Genomic DNA, 11,928 nt, shown 5'->3' with positions numbered 1-11,928 from the left:
GCACACACAGGCACATGCATGCGCACACTTCCTATGAATACTGTTAGTGGTTTAAATATTTCAGATTTGTTGCTTATACTTATGAATACTATATAAAATATTCAAGAGCTTTCCTGCCAGAGTTAAAATAAGATGACCAATATCTCTCTCAGGTATTTATGCCAAATTTGGAGCTATAGCTTATGTTCTTTTCTAAGGATTCAAAAACCAACTTTCATAGGTGCTAGCTGGTGGATAGTTTTAACCTTCAGTCAGACCCTGGTTATTTCTCCTGCACACAAGCTAACTGTGGTTTTGCATGCGGGACGTAATAGCTGCCCGGACTTACAATGCTAGCCTTCTGGATGCCTAGCATTGGTTTGTCATCAAGCGACACTCAATGAAAATCCCTTTTTATATTCAAACTGTGATCACTTATTGAATGCTGTCTGGGGATAAACAATTTCTAAGTCATTACCCAATTATTTATTGGGAAGTTTCCTGAAGAATTATGTGATTTACAACTAATTATTAGGAATTCTTGGCTGCTGTAATGAAATGCTAAGTTTGAATCCAAGTAAACATTCATTCATTACTAATTTAATTTTTATATAAACTTGGCTTGTCTCTAGGCAGATTTCTACCATTTATACTACACTGACCCTACCCAACCCTACAAATACATATACTAGTCCTTTATACTGGTAAGTAAATGGAATACATTCAGCAGATGTGTTTTGCCTTGTAGCCAAATTAAATTGACGCGTCTAGGAAAATTTATACTGAAAAGCTCATATACAGAGCATATAAGCAAACTTATGAAGTGCCTCCCTTTCAGCATAATCCATTTCCCTGCATGACATTCGTACATTTACAAACTCTATATTACAAACTCACTTTAAGGAAGTTTCACAGTTCGACAGATGATGACACAATGGATGTGAGTATGCATTGTTTAGGAGTCAGTACCTCATCAGTCACTTGGTTGGCCCTAATCGCCATCTGTTCCACAGTCATGTCATCCATGTTGCTGGTGTCCTGTTTGGAGGCTCCTCCCGTCTTACTGAGCTCAATAGTCTGAGGCCTGCAAGAGGGGCAGAGTTCAAAGGTCACTAAATAGCATCAGAGTGCATCAATTATCATGAAATTGCAACTTATTTTTTAAGTTGAGCACAGTTGCCATGTGAACTTTGCAAGTGTTAACAAAATTTAAAGAACAAAAAACAAACATGGTTATATAATATGTAACTTATATAATATGTAATAAGCTTCTTTTACATGAATTTCCTGCAATAAAACAGCTGATATATCAAGGCTTCTGATGCAGCCACGATATCGACAATAGCAGATGAAGGATATCAAGGCCACACTTCCCGTTCACCAGTCATTATCAAAACAAACCAATGGTTTCCGACCTTTTAACCAAAGCCTGTTGAATAGGAGAAGTGGAAACCTGATATTTTCAGGTATCAAAATGATGTTGCTTGCAGATACTGTTTATATTGTGCTTACAGATGTGTGCTTATAGAGATTACAACTCATTAAATGTTCGGTCTACTTTGTTTCCTGGCTTGTTCGTAGATAAATCTACCAGAAAAACTGTGATAAGTTGTGGTGGAAAGTTTCCTCACATTGACAACCCGCTACAAAGTTATCAAATCTGATTTGACAACATTTTTTACAGCAGTGAACCATAAATGTAGAACAATTAATGTTTTAAAAAATAAGGATAAATGAATCCATCTGTTAAGATTTGGAAAGACCACAAAATAAAAGAAAAAAAAAAGGCTCAGTGTTTTACATTACTAAAAATAGAGGACGCATTTAAAAGGTTAAGCATTTAAATGTGCAATCAATGTTCACCTTGTTTGTATCCATCATATGGAGAGGGAAAGAAAAGATGCAAAATCCAAACAAATCTCTTTTCCTTCCCCTGAAGGAGTGTTGCGAGTCTGGACACAGAGCTGGCTTAGTGATAAGGCATGTAAAGCTTAGCAGTGGGATGGCTAGTAGAATCATGTATGCCAACAATGAGGGAACTTTGATGTGGAGCTTATGATATGGAAATCAGAGGCGTGAGACTGGATAGTGACAACTAGCAGGAAACACTTATCGTGCCTGCCTACGATACATAAAAGTGAATTTAAATCACTGGTTATTATTAGACATTTTAAGGTTGCAGCTCAGTGAAATAACCAGTAAAAGTTTATAAAAAGCACATGAAATAAAGTCCTTAAGGAATATTTAGAGGTTTACGGTGGTATTTACATTTGTTAACTTATTCGACTACAACTAAGTGATGAGCTTGTGATTTTCTTCAGAATTTTCAAAATGCATCAACCTCCCGCTGCATGAAACAGATGCAGTGTACGTCACTAAATAAAATTGGAAAAGGAAAAATCATGATACCATAAACTGATATAACAAAATAAAAAGTGAGTTTTTACATCTTAAGTCAGTACCAGAGCTACTTTTAACACAGAACTGTGAAAATGAAGTGCATAAATACCTAAAACACAGCTATGCTGCTACATTAGAATAATTATATAACAGCAGATGCTCTCTGTGGTTGGTTTAACACGAAACTAATGACAAAATGTGATTATAAGATAACAGGCTGTGCACTCACTAGTATCTTTATGGTCGGCATATGTACTGAAACACTAAATCAACTTAATTAGAACAGTATAACATCCATAAAATCCATGTCCTGTCATATATCCATAAAAAAGGTGCCTTGTAATGTGAATCAAACAACTTTCCTTCCTCTGTGTTAAACACTGAATTCTTAAGAAGCTTCATTGTCAGTTACTCAGTCACCAAAAACTGGTAATGCCTGAGAACAAAGGCATTACCAGTTTTACTGCTATAATCTTGGATGTGATTAACTTCCAGAGCTGGTCACATCAGGATGCACAAGTCCATGTTTGCCAGCTCAGTGCATGCTCTGTTCAGATCAACATTCAGATTTCATGATCATGCACAATTTGTAAAAACAGCAGGCTAGGCATGAGGCAGTATCATCAAGAAGCTGTGAACAGCAGCAGGAAGAGCTGACCGTGTCTAGCAACTAAAACCCAGAAAGTGTGAAAACTGCCTGTTTTTTTGTGCCCTCTGTAGTTTTCAAACAATGCAGAGTATGAATAGTTCAGTCAAAACAAGACAGATGAAAACAGATCAGAAGAAAATGCTTATGTTTGTTAGAGATCTAAAAACAAGATACACGAGGAACAAGCTGTCTCCCAACTTGTATTGTGCATTTCAGTACAATTCATTTAGAGGAACAAAGTGTGTTAATTGTTGCAGTTATAATTTGGATCACATAATGAGTGATGTTAGCTCGTGCAGGAGTTTAGCAGATACAAATCCAATCCAAACAAAATTACTTTGTCAGGTGACCTTCATGCAGTCTCGTATCATGGGATATGCTAAAAATGACTGGCGTAATGGCCTCAGACAAGCTTTGGTGAACAAGGCAACATTAGATAAAGCTCATCATAACCAAAGAATTAAGCTTGTTTTCCTATCACTGTACTGTCAAGGGCAGAAGCAGTAAACTGTAAAAACAAAGCTGAATCATTTACTCCAAGGCTAGAGTTTTTAGATGCAAACACTGCTGCTTTTTCCCCCCTCATTTTTCCTGTCATCTGCTTTTCCTTGTTAACATTCAAGTGGCATTTTCCTGTTTTGCAAATAACCCCTGAACTTCAAGTTCCCTTTCAAACCTGCAGCCCCTAAACATCCTGAGGGGAAAAGGAAAGGAAAAAAGAAAAAACAAAATACGGATAGTCTACTTGGCAGACAGTGCAGAGGATTTAATGTTGTTGACTCTGCTTTTTGGACAAGAGTGCACTTTATTCACTCAGGCTTCACTGCCTTTTCTGACCGATTATTGGACTTGGCAAGACACTGATGTGAGTTTACAACTATAACAATGAAGGTGGACTCCTTTACACACCTACACTCTTTAGATAGCCACGATGAGGGCAGATGAACATGTCAGCGATACATAATAAATGTGACAGTAAAAGCAGAGCTTTTTATAAACTGATAGCAAATGTTCTCTGTGTTTAGCCACATATGTGACTAGATTTACTAAGTATATGACTTAAATATTATATTTTGTTTATTTGCACCCCAAACTACGTACCCAACCCTTAAATTCATTCCACAGTTAATACAAACAGAAAAATGTTAGTTCAGAGGAACAAAGGAAATAATACAACCGAGGCTAAAGAACATACCGATTCATGTTGCAGTTTCTTCACTTGACCAAGCACAAGTGGCAAACACCACACAGGGAAATGCGTTTCTTGTTCTTCTACCCAAACCTGTTCCTCCAGATTTGATTGGAGCACAGGTGGCGTCTTATTCCAATCACGTTGAACACATATCCTCATTTCACTCTTGATGTTTTATTTTCTTTAAACAATCAGACAGAAGCTATTGTTCAACGATTTGTCCTTACAGGCTGTCTTGAATAAAGACAACCTATTTATTATGCCGAGGAGGAAAGTGTGTCATGTTTTGGGTAGGAGGGTTGACTAATAACAAACAAGGGGACCTATGACATCATACCAGACAGGCAAAGCCTAAACTGCGACATTTGATTCAACTATTTGTAAACGATAAAAGCATTCTTCAAGACAGAAGACTGAGGAAAATACGACATGTGGTTAATGATTCCTGCTGTAACACGTATCCACACACCTGACTGTGGTTAACTGCCAAGTGGCCACGTAACGTGGATCACTTGATAAACAGGTGAAAAAGCATTACAAGAAACCCCCGTAGTTTCAGGCAGTGTCCCACACCCATTACACTATCACTGGGGCCGAGAGGTTTCCAAAACAAAACTTCTTAAACGCAATGAAAAAGTTACAAAAGAGGAAGAGACAAATGTCAAACAGTTTATCAAAGCGAATTAAACTTGTCTTACATTGTCTGAAAACTTGCAGTGGTGCTCAGCTATCGCAAAGAGGGTAAAATCCGAGAGGGTAATTTCTTAAACAGGCTAATGTACGTGCTGGCCTGCTAGTTAGCTAGTTCCGCTTTCTTGTCAACTAACGCTAACACTGAAACAGCTGTGTTGAGAGGAAAGTGTAGATAGATATTTTCCAAGGGAGTAAATACTTACAGTTAACCCTCCTTGTTTTTTAAAAAAAAGATGACTTGAAAACTCCTCCTTCTTGACGGTATGTGAACTTGGCGCTGGCAACTCCCGAATTCCTTCACTGGTTCCGCTGTCTGTCCGAAGTTACGATGGTGCTTTCAAATGCTGTCGGAAATATGAAAACTCAAAACTTTCAATGGACCTTGCATCCCACGTGTTGCCCAGAATGATTTGAGGCACGGCATGCATTATTTCTCTCCCTATAGGTTTAACAATCTAAAACTGAAAAAGTAGTCTAGTTCTCAGGTAGTCAACTTTACATGAAAAGTTGACTTAAATATAACTGTTAAACTACTTGTGTTTTTTGTCTGTGTTTATCTTTCAGCTGCTGTATACTGATTTAACAAAATCACGAGATAATACAACTTGTGTGAAGTTACTTGGCTTTCAATTTTTCTTTCTTGCTAATCAATTTTCTTTGTGGCCTTACTGTGCATCAAACTGCGACTCATAGAGAAGTGAGCGTTCCGTCAGCACTGAACGCAACACTTAATGATGCGCGTGTCCTGTCATATGACTCCAGAGGAAAAAGAAGAAGAAAAAAAGCGCTGCTCATTTTCCCCACATGAGTGCAGCATTTACCCTTCACCTGGACCTCCCCCCCCCCTCGCCCCTCCCCTCTTCTGGGTATTTTACATGAAGACAGACTGTTGGATATTTTTCATAGTGTTTCTAAGCGATGCTCTGAAATCCGAGCCTCTAGCAAAGAATCTGCTGTGTAATTCCCCAAGTTTTATGGTTTAAACCACAAAAGCCTTTTGAAGGTGACTGCAAAGACACCGGGCAGAGTGCCAGCCACAATATCAGCTGACAGTGTCTAAAAGGCAAGTTTTATTTTTCTCTCTAACTGGAGCTAAATATTTTCCCTGTTGGGTCACCTATAGCTAAATATGTACAAGCTGAAAAGCCTGTTATAGCTCCAAATTTGCACAAGGGATGCTCCAACGTTGCCCTCACCAAACTGGCCATGGTGCCTGAATGATTCTTAGCTCTCTCTGCCCATGTATCTTTTATAGAGTCTACATAGCATGCATTATTCAGCAATAACACACGGCCCATCTGGACTCCTGCAAATGTGTTTGTTCATGTGTCTGTGTAAGGGTGTTGGGGTCCATAGTTAACTTTCTTGCTGTGCCATTTCACCATTTCACGCCACATCCAACAGTGCCTGAAGAGCTGAAATTATTTCTTCTGTAATTACAACTAAGGTATAATGTGTGTGTGTGTGCGCGCGCGCACGCGTGTGTGTGTGTAAGAGAGAGAGAGGAAGGTAAGGGCAAAGAATAGAAAGAGAAATGTATTAGGTGAATGTGTAATAGTGACTGCAGATGGCACATTGAGGAACAAGCTCTTTCATCATCCTGTTCCTCATTAATAGAGATGGGAGTGCTGCCCTAATTCCATAATTCCTAAATCATGCTAGTTAGTTGAGTATGAGGAGACAAAAATACAAGGGAGAGAGGAGAATAGATTAGCCTATACCCTAATAATGTGTTTGAGAGCGCAAGGAAGCATCAGAAGAGGAGATGAAGGGGGAAAGGGAAAGAGGGGGGGAGAAAAATGGAGATCGCCATCTGTATTTCCTCGGTTGCTTTTTGATTGTTGCCAAAACTAACATCATATAGGCCAAGTTTATTCTCGCCAACTATTGTCCCATGTGTATGGCAGCCAGTGAAAATAGATAAAATAATCAAGTGATTAATTAGATCTGGAAGAGAATACATGGGGATATAAAAGAGCGTGTCTGAGCATGTGTGTCAGTGACATAGCCCTGATTTCTTGTTTCTCGTGATTTCAAGGAGCACATCTGTTCATTTCTGGCGCCGCTCCAGTTGGATCGTACATCCATCTTTCCTCACACAAGGACCGAGACGTGGGAATGTTTCAAGGCCTTGCTTGATCGGGCTTAATTTAACATTAGGCTAATTCCGCTGATACCTGATACTTGTCAGGACAACGAATTGGCTGACCAAGCGTGCATCTCAATATTCAGAGATAATTTCATTCCCTCGTCTCCTTTTCACTGCAGTCTACTCTTTCTCCATTTGAATTGAGCTCTCATGTGAAGCAATTTGAAGGAAACTAGAGACATCGATAGCCATTAGCCCGCTTTGCACAGGAGGGCCAAACATGGAAAGCCAAAGCTCATCTATTATTCATGTGCCTCAGTTTTCCCCCAAAACAACATTTCTGATATTCTTTTTACATCTCGTTGCCAAAAGCGACAAGTCAGTAGTTTCAAATAACGCTTTTAAAACAAAGCTGATGAGTGTTTCAAGCTAGCACTAGCCCTTACAAACCCCAAAAGGGAAAAGTGCCCATTGTCTGTCTGGCTGTTTATGTCCGGATATGGGGAAAACCTAACAAGCTTAAGTGAACATTTCATTTTGACTTATTAAACATTAAACTTTCTTGTTAGATCAGTCCAGCTGCAGAGACAGTGGAATGGTCACAATCTTCCTCCTCCAACCAGCATTACATCCATGTTTGTTCAGACTTGACCTTTGACCTTTCATACTCAAATGTTTATGCTTTTAGACATTTGTCAGTGTGTGAATTCTCGATTTATAGGTTAAAAGGTCTGGGAAGGGGTACAAAATAAATGTAGGGTAATAAATTGATGAATTCTACAACAATTGTTTTTTAAGTTAGAAAACTAATTCTCATTGATTTACTTTTTGCTTTCTTTTAAACAGTTTAACAGTTAACGCTTACTTAAATGACAGCTTGTGTAAAGGGAAAATCATCATCAATGTTGGTGAAAATTAAAACAAGTCGTAAACAAACGGCTCAAAGTTTCCACTCAATTCCGGCTTATAATGTTATAGAATTTAAAGACAGTCTAAAAATAGAAGTAAAATATTAAGACACACTGTTGTGAAATATTAAGGATTTGAGATAACCCCCTACTGAGATAAACAGCTGAAGACAGTTGCTCAGATGCCATAAAACCAGTGCAGAAGAAGACATCATAAACAGATGATGCAATTAAAACGAGCAAATTTCAAGTGAATTTTGTTTGTTTCATGTATTATTTCTTTAATCTATTTTAATGTAATTTAACTCCTTCTTGAGCCACCTATCTGAACATTTACCCACTGCAAGTGTTGGTCTTGTTTAAAGCTTGAGTGTAATATTTCAGCTTCAGTTTGCATTCTCATTCATTTCCACCTTTAAAAGAAAGAAGGCAAGTGCACAAAAATGAACTTAGAGATACTTGAAATCTATCTGGACACAGCTTTGTGCATAGAGGAGGTCTTTCATCTGTCTTTTGCAAAATCAGAAATCTAGTGGAGTATTTTCCTTCTAAATGCAGTTTAGACCATGGGCATACAGTAAAGTGCAAGTGCAGTCAGTACATGAGATCTCCTTTTATGCTCGTTTCTAGCTCAATGTTTTTATTCTGGGACTATGGTAGTGTGAATAATTTAAAGTTCAAAATAATTTATCTTATACTAAGCTACTGTGAAGCCACTTATTTCATCCACTGCCTGAAACGAGCTCTTCTCTCTGAAAGACCACCCCGCTTGAAGAAAGCTTTCTCCCGATTGGCTGCCCCTCCCAAACAAAAGGTTTTAAAAGCAGGTCTTCGAAGCTCTTATTGTCATAGCCAGATCTGAGTACCTTAAATGATCATTTGAATGATTTCCCCTCTCTACTCATATAGAGCCACGAGTAGAAAAAGCCTGAACTGACCACCAACCATTGCTACAGCATTTACAATTACAAATTGCGTAATAGGTCAACTTCGAAGACACTGCTTGGTTATTAGCACTTGCAGGCCACCCTTCTTGAAATCTGATGGAAACAGAAGAGGAAAGGCTATCAAGTTATTCACTCTCCTTGTTGTCAGCAGTTCAGATTAGCTGTCACATCACTGAGGGAGAAACAGCTGAAGATTGGAGAGGGTGATTTCATCTGAATAATTTCATGCTTTGACTGGCAGAGCTCACTGCTCACCGTCCCACAGCTTTGATGTCAGAGGAAGATAGACTGGGCAAAATAAAGACCCAGGTGCAGTCTAATATACGAATACAATCATCAGCACTTTGGAGGAAGAAAACAAAAAACAAACAAAGTTAATTCACATTTCCACTGAAGAAATTCCACTCACTTGGCTTGATTTCCGAGTAGACAAAAAGACAATCTTTATTTGTGTGTGTTTCTCTCCTTGCTCTGACTTCTGTGTTTACTTTTGACTGACTTTAATGACTGAGGTCAGCGTCCACAAGAACACAACAAACAGAAAAGGAGACAAACTCATACATGACGCTCAGCCCCGGAGGCATCCTACCACTACCAACCATGGATCACAAACCAGAGAAGAAGAAGAACAATAGAAGGACAGCATCAGTGGAATAGAAGAAGAGAAGACACATTTTTTTAATCTTCCACAGGCTATACCCCATCACTGCTTTCCACACAGGAGTAATTAACAGTGATTTTAAATGCTACAAAAATAAGATGAAGTTGGGAAAGAAGTGCTTCCCCTTGTTTGTGTTTTCTTGTGTGTGTGTGTGTGTGTGTGTGTGTGTATGTGGTGTGTGATTGTACATGTGTGTATGTTCATGCCATGTCTTTGTAAATGTCTAGATCTGCATTCGCTCTTCTACATGTCTTTACGTGTGTATATCTGTACATGGGTCATCGTGTGTATGCAGGTGTGTGTTCACAGTGCTTACTCATTATGTTCACTTCCCAACATTAAAGAGGTCTCAGTCCCATCATACACACATGCTTTCTCTCCCCCCCTCCCTCCTCTCTTCGCTCTCTCTTTGTGCTGTTCCCTTTATAGTCATGACCATGAATGCTCCCACCATCTCAGAGGAACAGTCTCGTTATCAAAGACTAAACATGTGTATGTGAATGTGTGTGTGCGTGCGTATACACCCATATGTGTTATTTAGTGATGCTACCACACGCTTACACACGCACACACACACACACACATCTCGCCTCATTTGCCACAGTCTATGCGCTTCCCTTATTGGTTTAACCCTCAGACCCAGGACCAGCTTCAGTCAGTGTTTACGTCCATTGTGATCTGGCCTGGGCTCTGAGGGCTGATTTCCAGTCAGTTTCACCCTGTGGGTCCATTTATCTCCGGGCCCAAGCTAATCCATCAACGACTGAAAGCCAGACAGGAGAAACCGTGTGAGGAGAGAGGTTAAATTTTCCTTTTGATGTCTGAAAAAGTCTCAGGGAGAGCAAAGGAGCGGCAGCAGGGTGTTTCTGATTTTCCCCATGAAAAAATATATATCATCATTAGAAACAAGATTGATCTGAAGGTTTCACAGTGGTCATGCAACTTAAGTGTCGCCTCCTTTTCTCACCTGTCCTCCGTTCATCCTTACTTCACCCCCCGCCCCAACTCCCACATGTCATCTTTTCAAATCCCTGACTCTTTCATCCTGCCAGTCTGAGAGAAGGTACTGTAAGTGACCACAGTCATAATAATACAGAAAGACAAAGAGGTGGGTGACCAGTGGTACATTCATACATGAGAAAATCATGGTTCCAAAAGTCACCCGACCCATTCAACATTAGACAGTGCTGAAGACGCCTGTGCTGGCCAGGCTGTGATAAATGCTTTGTTTAGAAACACGAATAAGACAGAACACATCCCACCTGAAGATCTACATCTCATCGAACCTACCCCGAACACCCCCACACCCTCCCAATGAAACAGGCTATGGTTATACTTGTCATTTAAATGAGTTATCTGAGTCTCTTCTAAAACTGCATGAGTTTTGTATCACATTGCAGTGACTCTACACTGGATCTGAAAATATCAACACGTGTAATATTACATTTCCCATATGGACGTATTCATGTAAATCTGTGCTCATATTGTTTCCCCCTTTCTTTTCTGCACAGCCTGAGCCACTGTGCTCCTCTCCTCTATGCAATTGCTCTTATTGTTGTTGCAGCTGGAATTGGTCCACATAGCATAGAATTCCAATTACAATGCAAGCTTGGCCACTTCCAATTCTTGGTTTGAGGATTGGATAGCAATGTGAGCAAAATTCAATTTTTGTGCATCCAGGCCTATCGCTTAATGCATCCTGCCGTGATTGCATGATTGGAATTGCCCCAGAACGACAAGTTTAATCATAGCCATGGCGATATCTACCCCATCAGTGGCCAAGAGTCAATAGTCAAATCAAAAGGACCCTCTGATATGAGTGCAGAGGCATTTCTCTTGTGTTTTTCAGCTGAGAGGTGCTTTTCCACCTGGAATTCAGGGACCAGAGATAAACGACAACTTCCCAGACAGCTTAAGACCCAGCCCTCTTAGTCAGGCCTGTGAAGGGTGTTCGTGGCTGGGCCATAAAGGATGCTGGCAGTGGGGGTGGTTGGTGGTTGTATTGAGGTGGCGGTGGGAGCGGAACGGAGACAGAGGGCTTCCCTGAGGGGTGGTGGATTGAGAGGGACAGCCAGCCCAGCCCATTATCCCTGGGCGGGAGCTCCATGAAGAAGGAGAGAAGGGTCACAGCCAGTAGAAGAGTCCCAAGAAGAGTGAGGCCAGAGCAGCTAAGAGGGTCATGCACCCTGCCCTCCAGCTTGAACTTCCATCAGTCAGGAAAGGCTCCGGAGAATCATATCCCGACCCATCTGAAACAAAGAAATGAGAAAGAGAAAAAAAACGACAAAACATCTGAACTGAGAGAGGACGCACAGACAAAGACAAAACAATCTAAAACACAGCAAATGAACGAGGGGGTGGATTTAGCCAAAGAAAAATGGTAGACAAGTGAAATGATTACGGTTGGGGA

At 40.1% G+C, this 11,928-nt stretch overlaps 2 protein-coding genes across 4 annotated transcripts in view; both read right to left on the bottom strand.

Annotated features, from left to right (window-relative positions):
* The window catches only part of snap23.1 (synaptosome associated protein 23.1), a 14,030-nt gene extending 8,760 nt beyond the window's left edge, over window positions 1-5,270 (bottom strand). Inside the window, exons 1-3 of one of the 3 annotated variants that reach the window (XM_085391062.1) lie at window positions 4,919-5,085; window positions 4,224-4,401; window positions 949-1,063 (exon numbers count right to left, since the gene is read on the bottom strand). In XM_085391062.1, coding sequence (XP_085247188.1) covers window positions 949-1,063; window positions 4,224-4,231 — 123 coding nt within the window. In that variant the 5' untranslated portion in view covers window positions 4,232-4,401; window positions 4,919-5,085. Of the gene's footprint in view, window positions 1-948; window positions 1,064-4,223; window positions 4,402-4,918; window positions 5,086-5,116 lie in introns of those variants that run through there. The other 2 variants (XM_085391065.1, XM_085391064.1) reach the window with 2 other exon arrangements.
* Window positions 5,271-9,664: 4,394 nt separating this feature from the next.
* The window catches only part of LOC146646726 (ephrin-A2-like), an 82,580-nt gene continuing 80,316 nt past the window's right edge, over window positions 9,665-11,928 (bottom strand). Inside the window, exon 4 of the mRNA XM_085392058.1 lies at window positions 9,665-11,767. Within this exon, the coding sequence (XP_085248184.1) occupies window positions 11,643-11,767 (125 nt within the window). The 3' untranslated portion in view covers window positions 9,665-11,642. The remainder of the gene's footprint in view (window positions 11,768-11,928) is intronic.

The sequence above is a fragment of the Rhamphochromis longiceps genome, linkage group LG19, assembly GCF_057381845.1.
Source record: "Rhamphochromis longiceps isolate RC_006_pf linkage group LG19, R_longiceps_female_GT1.1, whole genome shotgun sequence".
Lineage (NCBI taxonomy): Eukaryota > Metazoa > Chordata > Actinopteri > Cichliformes > Cichlidae > Rhamphochromis > Rhamphochromis longiceps.
This window is presented reverse-complemented; position numbering and strand designations above follow the sequence as displayed.